The 23,000-nt window shown below is 40.9% G+C and overlaps 1 protein-coding gene across 2 annotated transcripts; it reads right to left on the bottom strand.

Annotated features, from left to right (window-relative positions):
• Positions 1-2,004: 2,004 nt before the first annotated feature.
• On the bottom strand, positions 2,005-22,371 carry lnx2b (ligand of numb-protein X 2b). Of its 2 annotated transcripts, none has more exons than XM_026144324.2 (10): positions 22,111-22,371; positions 16,532-17,119; positions 14,086-14,279; positions 10,213-10,412; positions 7,229-7,651; positions 6,566-6,694; positions 5,530-5,704; positions 4,163-4,403; positions 3,905-4,063; positions 2,005-3,807 (listed from the first exon to the last, which is right to left on the bottom strand). In XM_026144324.2, the coding sequence occupies exons 2-10, from the start codon at positions 16,933-16,935 to the stop codon at positions 3,672-3,674; spliced, it is 2,061 nt and encodes a 686-aa protein (XP_026000109.2). In that variant the 5' UTR covers positions 16,936-17,119; positions 22,111-22,371; the 3' UTR covers positions 2,005-3,671. The 2 variants fall into 2 exon arrangements, with proteins under 2 accessions (XP_026000109.2, XP_026000121.2); XM_026144336.2 differs by having other exon boundaries at positions 14,095-14,279.
• Positions 22,372-23,000: the final 629 nt, after the last annotated feature.

Raw genomic sequence — 23,000 nt, 5'->3', positions numbered from 1 at the left:
GGTGGAGGGTTTTATGGTCCTCTGTGCTTTTTGTTTTCACATTCACAGCCTCTCCTGGTTTAGCTCAAGGAAGTGTTCAGTAACCTTTTACTGCTGCAGTAGTGTGAAGTAGAAATATCAATTGTATTGCAACATATGGCATCCTAAAAAGCCTTTTTAAATTATGAGAAACTTGGGGACATGCTACAGTCTGACAGTAGATTCCCTGTGTGGTAAATATACTGATACATTTAGGTTTTGGGGGATTAAAACATCAGGCTTTTAATGGCAATGTATATATATTTAAAACTTATTTAACCTTCACAATATAGACAGAAATAAAACTAGCACCGTAATTGTCGGGCTATAAGCCGCTACTTTTTGCACAAGCTTTGAACCCTGCGGCTTTTAGTCAGGTGCGGCTTTTCTATGGATTATCCATGATTTTTGTCATATCGTAAGACGATTTGTTTTGTTTGTTCCGCTGTTGTACGGCACTACGTTGCCTGGCGGAAGGGCATGTGATCAGACACACAGTATCGGGGTTCAAGAGTGGTATGTTGGTCACATGTCCATCCGCCAGGCAACATAGTGCCGTACAAGTAGCGCGAAAAACAAACTTCAAAGTAGCGCTACAAGTTCAGCGGGAGTCGTGGATGACGAGCGGCAATAAACTTGCGAAAAGCAAGTCATGCTCAACTCCACCGGTGGAATCTGACAGCGTGGAAAAGTGTGAAAACATCCATGATCACCAACGGATTTCGAAGGGCTGGACTGCTGCATGATGGAGAGGAGGACACCGCCACGGCCCTTCAGAGGGTGTTCGACTCTGACACTGACAACGAGGATTTGTTTGGTTTTGAAAGTGACAACGAAGGAAAGAAGCTGAGAGTGGATGACGAAGCGATCCTGAGCCTGTTCGTCTCCGACACTGGAGAAGAGGACTTTGGTGGTTTCAGTGCGCAGGAAGAAGAGAAAGATGGTGGTGAATGACTGACTTTTCTTCTTGTTAAAGCCGTGTCGCTGCACCTGAGCCTAAAAGGTAGTCCAAATCTATTTTTCTGGTGTGCTGTAGGTTATTGTTATGTACTACATTTGTTACTCATTTATGAAGCACAGTACATGTTTCATACTTGTAATTACCGCTACTTTTACATATACCTAAAAAGCTGTGCAAATATGTACCCATAACTTGTTTTTCAAAATATTAATAAAAGGGGTGTGTCTCCAAACAGCCATCTCTTTCCTGACAATTCCCTTTGTGCATATTCTCTTACATATGATAAGTCAACATTGAAACACCTGCGGCTTTTAGTCAGGTGCGGCTAATGTATGTACAAAACAGGATTTCCCCCTGATTTTAGCTTGTGCGGCTAATATTCAGGTGCGCTTTGTAGTCCGGGAAATACGGTAAGTTGGTGGTATGTAAGTGCTTATGAAGTGAAGATTTTGAGAGAACTGGCAAATCATAATTGTGAGAAATCACTGTTGAGGACTTCAGAGCATGATTTTAAAATTGCATAACAGGCCTGTGATAAAGCACAAGATTAAAAGGTAGTCTGTATTTTATTGTTCTTATTCTGCCATTGTTTTACTAAGTGTTTTATCCTATTGTAAAGTGTCCTTGGGTGACTTGAAAGGCGCTCATAAATAAAATTTATTATTATTATTAATTACAATAGTTTTATTTTTTTAATTCATGGATACCATGGTTACTTTAAAGGTTTTACAGGATGGAATCTGGAAACATTGGCCACTTCAGTCCTTGTGTCCACTAGGGGTCAGAGTGAACAGGCTAATAAACCGTCCAGCCACAGACTTTCAACATCAGTAACTGTAATAACTTATTTCTAACATTTGCACCCTTCCTCTGTGAATACTGGTGTATTTATAATCCCCTCTAAACTACCCATCCATCATCAAGTATAAATAAAGGGTGGCTTGTAAAGCTGTGCCTTTACTACACTTAACCTTCCTCCCCAAAAAGCCCAAAGTGTACAGAACATTCATAACAGAAAGACGGAATGGTTTCATGATTTTATTGAACATAATGAAACGGTGGACAGGCTAATACACACATTACCTGCTGTAAATTTTACAGCCATCCATAGCTTTTCAACAGGTATCTCACCTATAAAGATGCAACAAAGGCCACCGGGAATGTGTCGACACAGATCTATCAGAGCAAGGCTTTGAATTCCCACAAACAGTAAATATTGAGAAGAACAAATAATGAGGAAAACACATTTTTGGTGGAGCAAAACATTTAAGGCAAGTATAGATTCTGCTTTGTCCTTTGATATCTACAAGGCACCTGCTTATTAAACTCGTTCATTATGAGCAACTTTATCATTTGGAAAGAAACGGAAAGATGATATACATACACATATTCAGTGAATACAGATTAGAAAGTTTTGATTAAAACTCAACGTTCGTCAAATAATCTATATAATAATAATAATAATAATAGCTTCTTTTAAACCAGCTTAACAGTTTCACAACACAGGTCTAAGTTTCCTGTTAAGAGCTTACAGGAAATAAACCTGATCCAACCCCTAGCAACACAATGCTGACTAAACGCTCTACACATATTTGTTGAGTAAAGAAGCGTGATCTTTACTGTCATGATGTAGACTTCAAATATTTCTGACATTTTAAAATCCTTTAAAATTTGTTTTGTCCAAAAAAAAAAAAAAAGAAAAAGAAAAAATCTCACTGCTGATATTCTCCATGTAGATGCTAATTTTAAATTAAAAATGTCAATTTAAATCAACTTAAGACTTCACTTTCCTGAAATATTTGGTGTCAGCATATTGTTAACAATAACGCAATTCAACTATGTACATATGTTCATTATCACTTAACATCTAATACCATCCACAGGCTGTATACAAAGGATAGATGCAGCCGTTGTATCATAGTCCCGTTGTGCAGACTCGAGCTGAGGGGGATAGCGGTCACCATATTGGGTTTTTATAACTGGATGTGACGAGTGAGGCGAGGATCCGACTGAAAATCCACAGGACACTCCACATTCAGTCACTTGTCAGTCACAAGGCCAGTCTGCTCTAAAGCGTTCCCTGCTTTATCGTCCTGTTTCACTCCAAATAAGAAGATAATTTACAAGATGAACTATATGCTATATTCATTAAGGCATAAAACTAGCAACTGAGATCATAAACTCATAAGGAAAATGTTTATTGAGGTTATAGAAAAGGGGGCATCTTCCCATAGACTTCTGTACAACGGGATGTCTTTTTGCAACCAACGAAGTCGTCCCCTGCAGGTCATTAGAAAGAAGGCACTTCTGCATTAGTTTCACTTTGCAGACCCTAAAGCTACATTTTTATACACAGTCTAAGATGTAATCGCTACCAAATAAAACATTAGGCAGATAAGCTAAAAATATACATACAACTTTCAAATGGGATCAGAAAGACACTCCAAAAAACCGAATCCTTCCAGTTTGTCTTTAGCACAAAATTCATGGATTGTCATCATTGTTACACGACAATATCGCAAAAAACAGTCCACCTATGGAAAATCATCTATTGTACATGGGATGGTTTTGAAGAACACGCATCTTCGTGTATGACATGACCTCAAAAATCTCAACGGGTTACATGTGGAAGGGACAGTGAGATTCCCAGTAAAGAAAGAAAGGAGATCACAGAATGAGCACGTGAGGTTTGCTATACTAGACTTCCCGGCCAGGACACCACAGTCAGCGTGACTTTATTCTTCTGTAGTTTGAGCATTGGGATGAGAGAGGAGTTGTTCATTCCCACAGTTGTAGCTCCGTTCACCGCCACGATCTCATCACCACACCTGAGAAAGCCACGGGACATTTTCGTTATCAGGGTCGGTGCCGAAAAGATGCAGGAGCGGATGATGTAACATGGGAGTCAAAATGTGGTTAACTTACTTGAGGCGTCCATCAAAGTGAGCCGGTGTTCCAGGCACAATGGTTTTGATGAAGAACGGCTGCTGCCCGTGGCTCTCCTCATAACCCCCAACGATGCTGAAGCCCCAGCTCTCGTTGTTGGTCTTCTGCAGGACGATGTCCCGGCACCAGTGCATGTGACTGAAGAAACGAGTCAGAGTCAGCTCTTTCACATAAAGCAAAAACAGCTCAAACAGCACTATGACCGTGATATAAATGATTATACTGAGTTGGCTTTACCTTGGTAATCCCAGCCAGCGAGTCCACAGCGGGGTCCAGTTGAGGGTGTCATCTCGTGAGTCTTCTGCAATGTCGAGTTCGTCATCGTTAGCCTCGGTGTCCTCCTCTGACTCCTCAGACAGAGTCTGAATGACACGAAGCACCACCTGGGACTGAGCTGTCTGAGCCTTCAGCACAGAAACGGCCTCATTGTAGGTCAGCTGAGTCAAATCAACACCGTTGATGCTCAGCAGAACATCACCTGAAGAAATACAGATGATGTTAACAAGGACAAGGCCAGTTCAGTTAAAATTATTGTTTCTGTGTTTAAAGTGATTTTTTTTAAAAACTCCAGATGTCAGTTCAACCACAGAAAAAGTGTGGGATGGATATAATATTTAAAGAGCAGCTCTTAAAGAAGTCAGAGTCAAGGCTCTATTTTAGGACATCCTCTCAGTTTTAATGGTCCTTTAGCAGCACACTGTATCCTGGAAAAGAGGCAGGAAAAAAAAGAAAATTGCCCTTTTCCTGTACTTTTGTAGTGGATTTTCAAACAGAGCTGTCATTTCCAAAATCTTTACACTTATTTATTAAAATACATTGTAATTTTGTTTTCGTTAAAGGCTTAATCGATTGAATTTATGTACAACTATCTCTACAAAAACTGGCTTACTAAATGATTAATCAGTGGACAGAAAAGATGTTCAATTTATTCTGTACAGTGTTGATGGCGTCGATGGTCTTGGAGGTCCAGGGACAGCCAAAAAGGATCCCACATGACTGTAATCATGCATGCCCGTTTATGATGTGTTTAAAAATAGTTTTTTATCCTTAAAGTTACTGTGTAGCCTGTACAGATGACCCAGAGTTTAGGTTTATTAATCAAATGTAATTGACTCTTGTAGTTCTCTTTCAAACATAAATTTAACAAGTCCTACTTTGCACTTTAGTTTATAACCTCTGTTTTGTGCACTGTGTATGTGTGTGTGCACGCACACAAGTGCAACAGCATGTAAGTGAGACTATGATTGCACTCTCCCCTTTATATATATATATTTTTTCTTTTTAATTTCTTATTTTATGGAATGCTAAAGTGATTTGAGCCAAATGCCCCCCTGTCAAAGTTGGCCGCCTGTCCAGTTCATCACGATCACCGGCCCTAACCCTGGTTATACATGATAGAAAACTGGCATTTATTTGAAACCCAAAAGTGAAAAGATATCATCGTGACATTTTTTGGGATTTTTACATTTTCTGACATGTTACAGGCAAAAATGATTGAGGATATCTGAAGATGAATTAAATATTGAAATAATTTCTAGCCGTTGCCCTTGGCCAAGAGAGCGTTACAAAGACAAGAACACTCTTTTTATTCCTGTGGTTTGTACCTCTTTTGATGGTGCCATCTCGGTGCAAACAGCCTACAGGCTGCACACTTGTGATGTAAACCGGTAGACGGCTGCGACAATCCCTCCCTCCAGCGATCGTGATGCCGAGGGAAAGCCGAGGCTCCTTTTTCAGACTCACGGTCTTCTCCTGACTAGAAAATCCACCTGGAGGATCCTATGGAAACAATGAGACACATTAACACCAAGCAATAAGAAACATATTGACCATCTTCATTGTATCGGTTTTTAAATTCATGTCCTCTACCTCATGTTTTCTCCACAGGAGTTAACCTTTTTTTCGTTTGGCCTAACATGCCAGCTAATCACATTCTCTCCAGGATCACTGACTTAATGGATCCCCCTTACAAAACCACTTGTAGAAACAAATGTGAAACATCTGAGATGGAGCTGAGAGGTAAGGGCAGAGGGAACGTGTGAGGTTCAGCACTACGCTCTCGTACTGGAAAAGATGTGTGGAAAATGACAACTTCAACCAGTGTCCTTGTGGCTCTCTGGAGTCTGTAAACCATCAGAAGGGAAGGTGGGGGGTTCTTCCTCTCCACAGCAGGGAATCTCCCCCCCCCCTTCCCCCCAGCAAGACGAAAAGGCTCGACTCTGCAGGCGAAAGCTAACTGTTACCAGCTTTGATCCTCTGTCTCGCAAAGAAACGGCCAAAAAAAACAACAAGACAGTGGCCCCGTAGCGGCAGAGCGAGCAGCACCCGGGGCCTTTTGATCAGGCCAGAGGGTGGCCCCAAAGAAGGGCTTTTATCTCTGCTCACCATTGCAGGTGTCTGCTCTCACCCCTCAAACGGGGGGTTGCTGTTCTTTCCACTCACTGTGTATGGTACAACTGAGTGTGAGCGACACAGGAGTGAACGTCACAATTACGCCGTGTAAACATAAACATGCAAAGTTTGTAAGACACTGCTACCAACGTTGGGGTGTTAAAAGACAACAGCTGGAAACCACCTGGAAACATGGATATAAAATATATAATTAAAAAAAGACTTGGGAGGAAACTGTTTGTGTGTTACCTTCATGTAGGTGGACCGGCGCCTAAAGTACTGCGGCTCAGGCGTCCTCCTGGATGTTCTGCTGCTTCCTCCTTCCTCTTGAGCCTCCGCAGATCTCATCACCACAAAGTTCACACGCATCTCACTGGCCTGTTGGCACAAAGAATAAAAGCAAATGATTTTACACAAACAAATTTCATACAAAGCTCCTATTATGAATTCCTCTGCCAGGTGGTGTTTACATTGAGGGTTTTGCATGTCTGGTCCACTAACTATCACCTAGGATACATTTTCCATGCTGTGATTGATGGCCCTCCTGGGTGCCTTTGGTCTGTAGAAATTTTAAGATGTATTATGACTTGTAAAGACTTGCTGGGGACAGAGTCCATAATAAACATACTAACAGATGCTTCTTTCATGTCTGTACAAGTTGTAAACAACCTGTGTCCCAAAATGTTGTCAATCAGTTCAATGTTATTTCTTTATATAGCACCAAATCACAACAACATTTGCCTCAAGGCACTTTACATTGTAAGTTAAGGGCTGCACAATAATAATGTTGATGTCACTTTTTGAATAACTTTTGTGATGTGCAAGTCCTTTTTATTCTTTGTGTTTTTACTTACTTTAAACAGCATCTTAACTTTGTTTATTTAAGAAATAAGGGTGCAGTCTGTTATCTACCTGTATAATCTGGGCTGCACTTTCAGGTGTCCCATGCCTCAGGTCATGTCCATTGATGGCCAAAACTTTGTCATTGTTCCTCAGTTTTCCATCCTTAGCTGCCAAACCACCAGCCAGCAGGTCCAAGATAAAAACCCCACTCTCATCTGATTTGCGGATGAGTTTGATGCCGAGCGGCTCTGTGCGCTGGCTCTTCACTAGCGTCACCTGCAGGACTGTACCAGGGTTGTTACTGGAGGTAGCGTTGCTATGGGGACTGTGAGAGCCCGGGGAGCCGGTGGAAGTGGGTTGGTTTTGGTCTGAGCGTTGATCCCTTAATTTGAAACCTTTCTCCTGCATGACGGTGAGCCTGAGGAGGGAGGGCAGCTGCAGCACTGCGATGGCCCGAGTGTGGGGAACTGAAGCCAAGCTGATGTCATTCACCTGGAACACGACACCACAAAGAGGAGAAACAACACCGTCACTGATAAAGCAGCTGAGCGCAAACATTACCTGCCTTCACTGTGTACAGTTATTTGTCAAGCATAAAAGAGATCAACCTTTCTTGACAGTGGTGTAATTTGATGTGCTTGGAAATAAAGCTTTGTCATATCTGGCTTTAATGCTATTTAGCATGGTTGCCACAGCAAGATGAACATGCAGATTTTGGGTTGTTCTTGCTGTTAGGCAATAGTACTAACCACCGTGTCGCCCCGCAATACAACGCCCTGCATTAATACGATTTCTGTTTTCCAGAAAAGAGCTGACGCGACCTAATTCAATGATTCTGTACAGTTTTCTTTTCACAGGCGGTCCATTTGTGCTCATTGTGTTTCAGCTTCTTTAACACAATTTGGTTACTTTCATAAGTTTCTTTCGGCTGGACAGAAACACCAACTGGCATGGATGCAAAAATAATTGCTATTAAGCAGTACAATACATTTTAGGTTGGATTTTGAACTGTCAGTGAACAGCCTGTACTCATCTGCGTCGTACACACAACCCAACAAACCCTCAACATGAACGCAATAAAGAAAGTTATCATCCATTTCAATGAGGGAAGATGATTCTTCTCATCACGTCCTGCAGATGGAGTAAACTGGCGGCTGATCACTATATACTATTGTGAGGTAAATGAATTGAAAAGAGAGGGGGAGCCATGCAGGATGCCATATACAGACAGAGAAGCAGAAGGGCAATGGCATAAAATTCAAATAAATCATCTCCAGTAGAAAGAATTTTTTTTTCCTGTAGTCAGGAAGTTTTTCTCACTCAGTCTAGACCCAAGCCACTCAGTTGTTTCTTTTGGAAGATCCAAATCTCATATTAAGTCATTTAACTCTGAGTAAATAACTGCGAGTAATCTTCAAAGTCCTCATCACTAGAATGTTGTGCATCTGGAGACAAAACACCATCACACGCTCGTCTCTCATCAGCTGGAAAAAATGAGCGGTGGCATTTCATCTAAATGTGGTGCAGGTCTCATGGCTGATGGCAGGTTAGGGGAACTGATAAATGATGCAGTTTTTGAACTGTATCCAGAAATATTGACTAAACAGAAGCCACAAAGCCATTCTGTGGCTTCCTCCATGCCACTGAAAACATTAAAACCAGACTTATTTTGCCCTTGGTTGTCTAATTTCATACCAAAATAAGCAGAGCATGTTTTTTCCACAAAACCTGTTATGTTTTGTTGTTATTTGGCTGAAGTGAAGCATCCACAGATAGGAAAAACATCTGGATCATGTTTATAATTGCCATTTGTAAAAAACAACAAAAAAAACAACAACAAATTAGTATTACTTTTGAAATCAGTGTTACATTTAATAATCATTATCTGCTCCACAGTTTAGCTTTTTTCTTCTTTCTTTTTTCACTTGCAGCAGGAATCCTCCCCTCCGTTTACATTGTTGTCATTAGGTTTGTTTAAACACAATCATGCATGCCACTTGAAAAGGGAGTGACTGGAGTCAGGTGGGGACGCCTAAGGGAGGCTCAGGCCTCTCATACTGTCACTACAAACTGTGGATTATTGCTGTAGTTTAAAGTTCATCAGCCCTCAGGGGCCCCCCCACTGGCCTGGGCGCCCAAGCAAGGTGCTGCTTGCCACCAGGCAAGGCAGGCAACTGCTTATCTGTCTGGAAATTCGAGCTTCCTCCCACAGTCCAAAAACCATGCATGTTAGATTAACTGGGTATTCTAATTAGGTGGGAGGTATAAACGTGAGTGTGAATGGTTGTCTGTTTCTCAGCGTTAGCCCTGAACTGGAGACGCTGAAGGAGAAGGATGGACATTACACTTTAGTTTTGTTGTCCTCTTAATAAAATAATCACGATTATCACAGCTACGTAAACATTAATTCCAAGTCTCTTCTGTTTGAAGTCTGCCTCACAAATCTAAGAACAGGCCTCAGCAAAAATCAGTCTGTTGTTTCAATCATCTTTTTAGGTTCACAAACAAAGGAAGCAATTGTTTCGCGTCCTGAAAGCGAGCTGTTCTCCGGTACGGTTTTTGTTTTCATTTCCAGGTCTGGGATTGCTTAGCTTTAGAGGAAAAGTTAAAATGTATTTCACAGAAAATTTATTTCAGAGTAATGTGAGGGTAGAAATCGGATGTGGGATATTCTTGTTATTGATATTCTGCACTCCCATTATTCTCTGCGGAAACCAAACGCAGTTCCTCCTTAATGTTTGAAGACTATTAAAGTGAAAGGCAGTGGGTAAAGTTGCTCAAGCTAACATGACGCACTTGTGCCAGGTAATATTAACCACGCCTTGTTGCCATGGAGACAAAACTTGTTTATCTTGAATGTCTACTTTCCCACCCCCTCTAACGAGCAGTGTGTTTACAATACCATGAGAAGTAGTCATAAGGTGTTGTGTGCGAAACAATTTTGACCTCAACTGTCACGCTATGCCACGACACGAGATTTCTAAATCCCAACACTGAATAACAGCTGAATACGACTTAATCCCAGCTCTTCCCTCGTTTTTGTTTTCTCTCACCTCTAAAATATGGTCTCCTGGTGCCAGCCTGCCATCCCTAGCTGCTATTGAGTCCCGCACAATTTCTTGTATGACTATGTTTCCCAGCGGTGTGTCTTTCCCCCCCACGATCCGAAGGCCCAGCTCCTCTCCGGGTTCATCTCTGATCAGCTCCACGACAGTGGCCTCGGCCACCAAACTGGACCGCAGCGAGTTGTGGTCTGTAGGAGAGGGAAAAAGAAAAGCAACAGTAATAAACATGGCTGTATGTCCTGTTTACTCCCAGTTCTCTCCTCTTTTTCACTGGAATGAACCTTGCAAAATACCCAATGCAGGAACACCAGCAGAAAGAAGGAAACAAACAAATATAATCATACAAGTTTGAGCTGTTTGGAGTCCAGCTTGACTCTGATTAATTATGTTTTTGTTTTTTGTTTTTTATCTTTGTAAACTGTTCTTATCTTCCAAATATGGTAACTCGCCCACAAGTTAAATTCTAACCCTACTTTACTGAGGTGTCACACTTCCATAGATCCAAAAACACAACAGAAAAGGCAAAGCTGGTTCAATTCAGTGGTGTAAAAATACAGCTATTCACACCAGCACTTTAAATTGTTTTTATTCCCTGCAGGATGTTTCAACACGGCATGCAAGTAAATTGTTAGCATAAACAAAACCTGCTCAAATCCCAGGCTTGGATCTAGAGCAGGGCGATATGACCAAAAACATTTATCACGATATACATTTGAAAATGTGCGATAACGATATAACTGACACTAGACAAAATACTTTACAACTCCACAACTTTATTAGTGCAAAAAAAAAAAAAAAAATCAATGTATTTTCACTTAAACAAGCAGCTGTTTTTTATGTGGATTAAAGTTATATAAAAATTTAACAGTGCAAATGCAAAATCCTTGCTGACTGTTTAACCAAAAGGCATTTCCAGTGGAAATTGGCCGACATATCCTCAGCATAACCATGTATAATATCCACAAAACTTAAAAAGAGGTTATACACACACAATACGGTAATATTATGTTGAAGCACAGTACGTATCACTCCGCGAGGCTCCTGCCTACAACAGCCATTATGCTCCAACAGCCCATCAAGCGGTGCGGCTTCGTAGCTTAGCAAAGTCGTACTAAAACATTTGACAGATTTTCCAGCGCCGTGTACATAAAATCGTTTCGAGGTCAGTAAACACAACCAGAATTCATACATAAGGCACACGGGATTATAAGGGGCTCTGTCGATTTTCAGAAAAATCAAAGGATTGATTTTAAGTGCGCCGTATTTTCCAAAAAACACGACAATAACGACGGCCCGCAAGCATGCGCTACCAAAAATAGTGCTTTGTTGTGTATCTGACGGACGAAAGCTAAACCAGTTCCACACCACTGAAGCTGCAGCATTTTTACAAACCAATTCTGGTTCATCCGTTTCATTTAACAATCCGCCTTCGCCCTTCTCATTCTCCGTCGCCGCCATGCTTTTTCCGCCATGTGCGTATGAAAACAAAGGCACTGCGCATGCGCCACTTGAAAAGTGATATTTTCGCGATATTTCATTTTCTTATCGTTGCCCGACATTATACCGGTATTACCGTGAACGGTATAATACGGCCCAGCCCTACTTGGATCATCAAATGGGACACTGCCATTAGGACAGAGGATGAGGGGAGGAAAAGAAGCTATAAAAGGAGCATGAATTGTGCTGACCATTTAATAATATTTTCATTGTCATCGTGATATAAACCTACTAAACAAGTCTCCTAAGGCTGTCTGAAAGGCAGTGAATAGGAAAAGTAATTCATATTAAAACACATGAATACCTTCACACTCAACATGCAAATATTTGACAATGTTCAATAAAAACTTTTTCTTAAAAAAATAATAAATTCTTTATTCAGTAAACATAAGGTATTTAGCGCTTGGTCGCAGTGCCAGCAGCGTGCCTTTTAAAACCACAGAAATTGGAAGCTTAGTGCATATTTATTTCATAGACCCAGTATACAAACATTTTCATTGACTGAAACTACAGAAGAAAATAGTAGACGCAATCTAAACAGTGACGAGTGACTCCAGAAACTATTTGGAAGCAAAAACAGGCCCTTCAACACATTAATGGTCTGTGACTATGTGAGGGTCTGTTCGAGTCTTTGTAAAGGTCAGTTGTCCCACAAAACACTACAGCGCAATGCATCAACGACACATGCATTCTTCAGGTGAATACGGGGCATAACGGCTACTCGTCCATGGTGTCTGTAGCTTTCCACATTCTCTTACTTATTCACTTTCTATTTCACCTCGCATAAAGTTAGCTCAGATACACTGATAGCTTGTTTACACATTTCAAGATGCCTCTTACCCCATCACCTCTTTTCTAGCGATGTCACAAGCTCTCAGTAAACGCCCTATTAAGCACAACTAAGTTACAGGGGATTTATACTTAAATCTACCCTGGACCTGACGTGCACCTCCATGTCAGTAGATTGTGATTGCCCTGCTCAGTACTCCAGATACCTCCTGTGTATGTCTGGCAACTTTGGTGAGAATGATATTAATCATTGCTTCAGTTTCTGAATTTGCAGATGTGTGCAAATTCTCAGAGGGAGAATGCTGCAACTATCAGAATGGTTGAAGGCAGTGGAAAAACATTATATGTCCATATATGGTACATTATATGGACCATATAATGTACCACAAGTATTAATGTTGGTGTTGGCCAGTTGTTTAGGTTAAACATTACATATAAAGGATCAATGTTGTAATCAACTGTTAGTTGACTTATACTTTAAAACAACTCTACAGAAATAGAATCCAAACTTTAAATGATCTTCCTGTTGCTGCAAAATTCACAGAAAACCCAAAGCGTGAAGAGCAGGCTGTAGGAGCATTTTTTGTTATGTTTGTGTTCGGATAAGCTGAGCATATCTTGTGCTCATCTTTTTTCCTGAATGCAGAGACAGATATGATCGTCTCCTTTAACTCCCAGCAAGACATTTTGGTGAGAAAAACACCGTCTTCACCAACATTTTAGAAATGTCTATTTTCCCATAGATACTTACATGGAATAACACACTATGACATAAACCAGTAAATCTGTGTCGTTTGTGTTTCCGGGATGCGCTGAAGAGTATCGTGAAAAGGAAACAGAGTGACGCAGAGTGGACCTCAGTTTGTGATTATAACAGTGAGATAGCGCAAACTCTGCTGCACTGCACAGCCTCGCTCTTCCGTGGAAATGGCCTGTGCATACACACAGACCATACAAGTACTTACATGCTTACTACTCAGCAATACTACCAATGTATTTGCTCCCATTCAGTTAGAAAGCTATGAATTTTACTAGCGGCAAAGATGGTGAAACCTGGATTATTCAACATGATGAAGTTTTCATGCTTGGGGGGGGGGGGGGGGGGGGGGGGCAGCATTACTAAACATATCTAACATCATTCTAGATTTATGAGTCTGCTGAGATTTTAACAGAGATCTTTCAAAAATCAAATGACAGATTATAGTTGCACAAATATAAACTTCACTGTGGACACCTGGTACCAGTTGCTTGGCAACTGTGTTTTACTGAACTTTGGTCGGTGATGCCGGCTTGCAAGTTGCTTTCAGGGTTTTTCCCACCCATGATGCAACTGTCTGGTTAAACTGTGTGTTAGCTGGTAGATGTTCCTACAGCCAGGCTGATGATTCACCTGAGACAGACAGAATCAAACCCTTAAAGGCTAAAAGCAGCAAATCGCGTGTGTGCCCTGACAATCACCCTACCAACTGGAAATATTCCTGTTAAGCCTAGAAGCTTCTATAAAGATTATTTGGTACTGTTCTAACGCACACCCTGAGAAATTGCGGGTTTTAAAATAATAAAATAACTCCATACCTTCCTCACCTTCCTCATAGGCAGGATTAATGAGCCCAGGCTCGGGCTGATCCCGGGTTGAATTTCGAGACAGTGTTGCTGAGTGTTTCGCATCTCCAGACCCTTCTCCGTCACCCTTACGTCCCTTTAATTCATTCCATGAGGGCCTCTTCCTCTTCTCTGCTTCCTCTCTGAGTCTTCTAAAAACAGGACATCTGAGGATTGACAGAAGCATGAAGAACATTAAAGTGGGTGAATTAGTGATGTTAAAAGGAGTTTAAAGAGGATCTTTTATTACAATTTGGAGCTACAGCTTTATATTCTTTTACTAGAGTATCTTTCCAAACAATTCTCATTTCCCTTATGCTGTGCAGCCCATCAGTCCATCCACTGTCTGAAACAAGCTGCTTTTACTTCCATCCCTTCCCTTTAAAAAACAACTTTCCTCTAATTAGCTGCTCATCAGAAACAACGTTTGAAGAGCAGTTAGGTGATGAAGCTGTGTTCAAGACCAGTGCTGTTGAGATGACAACACCAAGGAAATCCCCTTCCATTGACATCATACAGATCTGACAGAAAAGAAAAAAAACCGAGCATTACAGCTGTCGGAGTTTTTGGCTCAAAGGAATTAATTCTACATATGATTACATCATTTGAACTTTGGCCACATTTAATAGGAGATCCCACCTTTGTAGCTGTATTCATATATAAGTGAAGATAATGAAAAATATTATAGATACATGTACAGGAACGGCTGAAAATGAACTCAGGGAACAAAATTCAATGTTAACTGGGTTTTGTGAGAGCAAAGAGACCAGAGGAGAAGCACTATGCAGATTTCTCTGCATTGCAGAGTGTCTGTTGAGACAGGCTGAATCTGATTAAGCCTGTGCTGGAACCGGTGCCTGGTCTTCATGCCTGAACTTTGCCTCCTCACTGTTTACACAGAGAAGCTGCAGCAAGCTAATTTTCCTCCCACAACTGACTGCGTCATAGCGGCCACTGGACGATAAGCACCACACTCTCCATGTGAAAACAAGAAGAGTGACCTGTGCCTCGTATTGAACACAATAACTACACAGCTGTGTGTTCACAGACAAACTATGCTACCAGCAGTAGCTGGTAGAGTTTCAAAGAGGACACAGCTACAGTGGCCTTGAAAGGTCAAACGGACTGCGAGTTAAGAAAACACCAACAAACTGAAAAGCATACAAAACATGACTAAAATAGAAAAAAAGAACGGATATAGAAAAAAAAAAACCCATGACAAGAAGTAGAAAAACATAAAATCTCACAAAATACAACAGGAGTGTTTATGTGACACAATAACATGATGGACCAGGTGCAAATGTAACAGAAACCAAAACACGCAAAGGTTTGCACTTCTGGTGTTTGAGGATTCATCTGTGTTGCGAGAGAGAAAAAGATGCAGGTGATATGCAGTTTAAACACATGATTCATATAATACTGTAGATACGTGTTTGTTATTAGCCTGTTAGCTTGTCACTTTTTATTTTTAAATGGCTTTTGCTGCATCTTTTCTATTTCTGTTGCATTTTATTCAACTTCCATTGTGTTTTGTGTGTTTTCTTAAGCTTGAGCACATTTGACCTCTCAAGGCCACCGTACAAAAACACAGCTATAGACGTTATGTTTTTCTTTTCTTTTTTTTCCCGGCAAAGTAATCAGAATTTTCTCACAAAACCCTGCAGATCTTGTGTTTATCTAAGTTTTTCTTCTTGTTGTCGTTTCGACGAGAATGGTAAGCTACAATACTCGTGCCTGTAAGCCAAATATGAGGCTATAAATAACAGTTATCTTAATCGACAAACTGGAAAAAGGGAACAAATTTAGGTGGCTCTTTCCAAAGCTTAAAAAAAGAAAGAAAGAAACTGCCTTCCAGCACTTAGTCATCTTACTAATTAACAAGCCTGCAATAAATCTTTAATCTGTCACATGAATCCCCCTGTAAATCTGTGATATGGCCACTTTACACATCAACTGTCAGATTAACAAACAGTTTCCGCAGTTCTGCAAGGTGGACAGGCTAGATGTCTTCAAGCTAGGCTAAACTAAACGAAAGCCAGCTGTAGCTTCAGATTGAGTAAACAGCCATTCAACACTTGTCTTAACTCTTACCTAAAAAGCAAGAAAGCAAATGTTTCTGAAAAAGTGCAACAGTTCTTGTGACAACCACATGGCCGATGAGTTAGGTCGCTGGTAGTTTACACAAGAAGGCATCAGAGATGAACATGAATATAACATAGGACACATTACATAAACACCATCATAAACTACAACCTTTGTCTGAAGCAGGCAGATGGTTCAAAATGAAGGAAAACTAGGTAAAACTATTGCACTGCGTATAATGTCGTCATAAGATACTCATAATAGCTTTAGAGTTTCATGTGTGTTAGAACTGTGAAGGTCAAACAGTATCCACAGTCAGCATCCCACTGAGTCTTACCTGTTGTGCAGGTGAGGCTGCAATTCACAGCGCTGCATCGTCTGCTGGCACTCCGCACAGTGTGGGCACATAACGGTCAACTTGTCCAGCAGGTTCCTGACCAGCAGGCTGGAGGGACGGCACTGATGTAACTGCAGCCGCTGGCGGTCCACAGGGCAGAAGTCCTGCTCCTTCAAAAAGCTGCTCAAACAATGAAAGCAGTAAGTGTGGCCGCACGGTGTGTCCATTGGCTTCAGTAAAGGCTGCAGACAAATGTGGCAAACCAGTTCATCGTCCACCTCATCCTGGTACTCGTACAAGTGGGAGTCCTGGCTGTCGTGCTGCTGGCCGCACTCCTTACAAACGCGTGCCCACGACAGGCCCACAGTGCTGCTGCCGCTAACTTTGGTTTCTGTTGTAGCCATTATCTGAGAGAGCTCAGTCCAGTTTTCTGTGTCTGGAAAGGATCAGCGCGCTCTTATCTCCTCACAAACTCTTTTAGTATATTTCATAAGTCTACGTTTGCATTCCCACAGCCAAATCCACTCCAGCAGTGAAGCAGTTTATCCAGAGTCAAAAATGTTATCTCCACATCTTCATGTTGATTCTCTGTTGAGAGAGAAACACAGTTAAGTGTACAGCAGACCATTCCTACTTAAACTGGGCAGCTACACAGGAAATGACAAATCCACAAAGCTGCAGCAATATGGCAGAAAGCTACAGCTGCTTCCTCTCAGCAAGTTTCCTGAGGGACAAAAGGAATTCTCATCTCAGCTAAAAGTCACAGTGCTTCTCACTGAAAGCGCTGAACTCTGTGAAATGAGCCAGAAGAAAACAGACTAAAGTCAACCTTCTGTTAATGGGAAGGAACAAAGGCAAAGCACGCACGGGAGTAAGAATTCTGAATGAACTGGGCAGAAACGCAATCCCCTTCACTAATGACCCCTTGCACCCAAACGGCAGTGGTCTCTATCCCTTTGTGCAGGTCGTAATCTCCTTTTAATTCCCTCTCATAAGAAGAGCACTGATTAGAGAGAAACTGGAGAACTTTTAGACAACCTCTCCAAATAAGAACAAATGAAGAAACATCACAAATTACACCAAATGTACTGAGGTGGATATTGTGAAATCTCCCACCGAGGACACATCATCCATCAAAACAGTTTGTTTGCGGATGGAAATAATCAGTGATTATTTATTAACTGCTTTATTAACTTGATTAGCAAAATAGCTTGATGTACTTTCAGAATACTTTGGACTGTCAGAAAGGCTAGGAAATCCACAAATACCATCAAATACCATCATAAGACACATGGCTTTATCTTACTGATGCAAATCAACTAAAGACAAATGTTCTGTTGCACATAAGAACATGACAAAATGAGCCACCACAATAAAGTCCCTATGTTCAGGTCCCCTGTCTTTGTGATCGCAGCGCTGATTTCAGACACAAAAAGACTGCTTTATCTTCGGTGTTATTGAAGCGACTCACCCGAGAGGATATCTTTGCTGTCAAGCGCCCAGTAGCCACTGCACGCAAAGGAGAGACTCTAGCAGTTGCCTGAAGCCTGAATGAAACCAGAACCCTGCCTCCTCACCAGCAGACCGTCAGAATAATGACTGTGTGTGTGTGAAAGAGAGAGAGAGAGAGAGACTACGTGTGTGTGTGTATGTGCATCAGTGTGGATGTGTATGAGCTCCAATTGCACCAGTGTGAGGAATGCAGAGGGGAATTGAATATAACTAGGCACCATGAGAGGAAAGGAGAAATGGTTGTTCTGCCTCCATCATCAGTGCCTCGGTGTGTGTGTGTGAGTGTGTGTATGTGAGTACGTGCGTAGGTTTGGGGGTTGGTGGCTCAGACTGCTGATGTTGCACTACCACAGGTAAAGTACTCTCAGTAGCTGAATGAATGACTGCAAACACAAAAGCCTGGTTATAAATATGTGCAAACATCTCTCCATATACATGTACACAGGCATTCTCCCTACTCTTTCTTCACTTTGTACAGCCGATACCCATTCCTGTTACGAATCGGGGTCAAGGATACTGTAGCACAGAGACACACAGAGTAAAAACCAGGCTACGCTCCATTTACCTTGAAAACACATCACTCGGTGGATGACGGTAAAGTAAAATCCACCATCTGAATTAATGAAGAGGTAACAATTCAGCCAGGCTTTACATTAAAGGTGCATTTGATTTGTGCTACAGTGACATGCACTAGCTAGTCTTAGAGAGCTTCCGAAAGGTTTTGTATTCCAACACGCCCTCATTAAACATGGCTTCATAGGAGGATAAATAGCATCCTGAAAAATGATGGTAATCTCAGAATCGCTGGCTGTAACGCTATTAGCCTTTTAACCATGTTCCTTTAAAAAAAAAAAAAAAAGCAAAAAAAAAAAAAACATGACCTCGATCAAAGTACTCATCTTTCTTGGGAATTCCCACGTGAAATGGAGAGTTTTCAAAAAGTTACAGCATAATGTGGTCAAGTAACAACCTCCAGGGCTGAAAAATGAAGCCAAAGTAAGAAAGCGCTACAAACTGCAGGCACTGCTTTTGTTTCAAAGCGTGTTAATCTCTTTAAAATGTCCAATGTCAAAGCAGAAAAAAAACACTTTAAAACTATGCAGAAAAAAAGGTTTTATGTCTCTATAGGTCATTCTACGCTTCATAACAGGTAAAGATGAATATTTCATAGCTGATCCATTTAAATTGTGTTATTAAGTTTGTATTAAGTATTAGAGGTGTGGAAATGATAAAGTGTCTACTTTAAAACAAAATTAAAGCCCACGCTTATGAAACCAGCGGTTTTGAAATAGATATGGTGAAATATGTTAAGAGGCAACCAAAGAGGAAAGGCTACACCAGGGAACACCTTATCCAAATCAAATGCCTTGTAGTCATGTGACAGCGTAAGCTTTTGAAGGAAGTGTCTGTGGCCCTACAGAGTACTTTGGTCTCTTTTAGAGGATTACCTGAGGTGGCGTTTCTTCAAAGCCGGGCCCAATCCCATGCCTTGATAGCTGATATGAGTGAATCACATGTGCTGCCACACCCTCGGTGAACACAGGTGAGGCCATGTTAGACAGTAATTTCTCAGGTCCATGAGACAGGAGGTGTGCCATGTCTGCCTCTACCTTCCATTAATGTCTGGCATTAAATGACAATACCGCACTTAGAATGGAAAATTAATGGAATTAGTTACCCAGACATGAATAACTCTTAATCATCAGGCGAGCATTTCTCAGAGATTAAACCACATTTTTGCTTATGACTTGAATATGTTCTGAAGCCTGTAATTCCTTAAGAAAATTACACTGCCTTGTTTTTCCTCAGTCCAGATGATGAATCGTTCCAGTGGTCAAGGTAACGTGAGATAAGCAGGATGCCAGGAGTCTAGGGAGAAATGTCTTATCATCCATGGTGGAAGTCTGACTGATTACTCTGTGTGTATGTTTTACTCCCTGTTTGTAACTCTTAGCTTTCAGTAACTTTATTATCTATAATAAAGATTACTTTTTGATTGCAAGGACTATTTTTTCTCTTGAGCGTCTTGAACTGAAATTGAATCTAATCTTTATAATCAAAGTTCAACGCCACGTGTTTTGAGCAGTCTCTGAGAAATCTTATGTAACTGCTATAGCAACAGGATGCAAAGTCCTCTGTTTTAAATACAATCACCAGTATTTGCATTGCATATCTACTGTGTGTGGACAAAATCAATAATCATTTCCAACAACACAATAAAACCATAATTTGCCAAAAATGCCTTCCCCCAGTTTAGCTTCTCTTTGGCTCAAATATACATACAAGTAAAGCTTCTTAAAGCAGACTCGTGCACAGTGTGGTGTGGAGCCAGTCTCATAACCACAAATCATGCACAGAGGTCAAGCTTGTTTGCACAAGGCATACAAGCCTCCCAGTGTACAGCAGCCAAGCAAACACCACATATGTATGTAATTTCATTATGTTATTACAGAGAGAAAACTGGGGCTGTAATTCATGAACAAAATCCCCACGAAAAAATCCTCAGCAGAGGATTACTTTGTCAACAGTTTCTTTCTTTTTTTAAATTTCTAATAGTTCAGCATTAAAAAAATTGCATCCTCTGCTCTGGATTCATTTACAGCAGGAGTGACACAAATATAAGATTCCTGTGTATTTGATTCAAGACGTATAGTTATTTAACTGAAACAGGTTAACTTAATCCAACTGTGAACAAAAGAACAAAAGCAGTTTCAAGCCATTACAATAACAACACCACTACACACAATTACACTATAACAGTATAAATTTAATACCAATAGCACAAACAAAAAAAACAGGCCCACTGAGGCATTTTGTCCATTTGTAAACTAAAAATAATGAGTTTACTCCAGAGGCAACCTAGCAAGAAAAGATAAATCAACGCATATCAACTCTAGCAAACCTCCATCGAGATCTGGCAAACACACAGTCAGTGTTAAATACCAGAGCTGTGTGGTAATCAACCAACACCTGCGGCAAGGTCTTTAACCCTTAGAGAGTGTTGCAACCAATACACAAAAGACCCACGCACACATAGTGAAGTTTTTATGTTTGTGCCACTTTTGCAGCTTGTAAGTGGTGAAAGAGGTTCTTAAGCATAATGGCTTCTTTAGAGTACATTTATTCTAATATGTGGTGATAATATAAGTCATATACGGTATTAGTTTTCTGGTTAAGTAGACATGTTTTGATCACATGCCACAAAAAACAAGTAGTCTTCACTGCACTGATGTGGAACATCTGGAGTTCTTTGTGGTTTTAGTTTAGGAACGACTGATCCTATTGAGGGCTAAAGGCCACCGTTGGGGAGTGTCTTTGGTTTACATCAAACAGAGTTAAGGTCGATTGTATTTTTCAAAACATCAGGATGAATCAAGGTTTCTCAGCAGAACATCACATTTAAGTAAATGCTAACTAACAGACCCGGTCAGTGGATTTAATACTGTGGCTCATCTTTATTATTTCCTCTCTGAAATTTACATTTCATAGAAATAATAAGGAAAGCAGGCTAAAAACTTCAAACGCCTTCAGATTGAATAAATAACCATTTTCTCTGCATAGTTAAAAATTTCGCACATGAAAAAACACAGATACTCGGTGACAGCAACAGGGGCATCTGCGATCATTTTCCACTCTGCCTGCCTGGATGTGCGTGCTGTCACTGCCACCATAAATAACTCACTGTCCCTCCATTGACAACCGACGGCTGTTGCTGAGCTCCTAATCACAACACCACCTTGACAGATCCAAATGACAGAGGGGGCAATAAAAGCAGCTCTTCATAGGTATCGGCCAGGATACTGGTTAATGAGGCAGGTAAAGTGAGAGCATGAAGACATTGCTTCACCTTCAGCTACACCGTGTGTGCCCCGCGGAGAAAGCGCTAACTGCTACACACCTTGAGCGACTTACTTTTCCGTGAAAGCGCGAATTTTGCGCTCTAAGACTCGTTTACGCGAACAGAGTGCTCACATGAAGCGTAAAAGAAAGAATACAACGGCTACTAATGATATTTGTACACAGAAACGAAGAGAATTTGCCAAAGTCGAAGCCGAAACTCGTCTTACCTGTGTGAAGGTTGTTTTCCGGAAGCAGAAGCAAACGTGTCGCAAGCTAGAACAGCGAGGTCTTTGTGAAGTCGGACAGCAGCGAAATGAAAACGGCACAAAGTCTGGCCAGTGTCTCCCCCGAGCTGGTTTTCATTAACTACTTTTTTCTTTTCTTTCTTTCTTTTTACCACATAGCAGCCGTTGACCTGTCCCAGGTGCAGCTGAACCTGCAGGCGAAGACTGGGCGTCTTTCCCAGTTTCGAGCAAACACACTGAACCAAAAAGAGGTTGAGCACCGGAGGGAAGTCCATGCAGGTGTACACAGTACCGTCCCCCTTTTCCAAGGCAGTAGGTTTTACATAACAGCCCGCTCTTTCCAGGCAGACAAAACACTCTTTCAAAGCAGTAACTCACCCCAAAGCATTATATTTTGCTTTGATATCTAACTCTATATATCCATCTATGACAAAATGGAAAAAACACTCCCATTATTTTAAAAAGAGACGCATATTCATGCCTTTTTTTTAAATTTTATTTTCATTTTTTTAATGATACACAAAGTATGCAAGTAATTAATTTTTTCACTTTTTCAAAGTGCCTTCATCTCAGTTATTGTGAGTTTTGTACAGTGCAACATTCAGTTTTAGATGTGTGAGGTCACAGATGCTAAAACAAAAAACACCAACAGCCAGCCTGTTTACATATAAACTGGTGTGCTGGTAATAAAAACCCACTGTCTGGTTTCTGAATATTCTCTGATGATAAAGAAAATAAAGGCTATATGGTGAGATAGCATGTAGCAGAAATGGATATTCATTTAGAAATATGCAATTCTGTACATATGGAAAGTGTGTTTAGTGTATATTATATCCATTTGTAAATGGCAGCAATAACTCTTGTGCAGTTTT

This window comes from Astatotilapia calliptera, chromosome 2, assembly GCF_964374335.1.
Source record: "Astatotilapia calliptera chromosome 2, fAstCal68.1, whole genome shotgun sequence".
Lineage (NCBI taxonomy): Eukaryota > Metazoa > Chordata > Actinopteri > Cichliformes > Cichlidae > Astatotilapia > Astatotilapia calliptera.
Note: the sequence above shows the minus strand (reverse complement) of the source record. Positions and strands in the feature narration are given on the sequence as shown.

Excerpts from the sequence above, each read along its gene's own strand:
- lnx2b (XM_026144324.2), bottom strand. The coding sequence starts at position 16,935 with ATGGCTACAACAGAAACCAAAGTTAGCGGCAGCAGCACTGTGGGCCTG. Across the intron at positions 14,280-16,531 it reads CAGCCTCACCTGCACAACAG|ATGTCCTGTTTTTAGAAGAC; the intron begins GTAAGACTCAGT and ends GTCAATCCTCAG. Across the intron at positions 4,404-5,529 it reads AGATGGCACCATCAAAAGAG|GTGATGTTCTGCTGAGCATC; the intron begins GTACAAACCACA and ends GTATTTCTTCAG.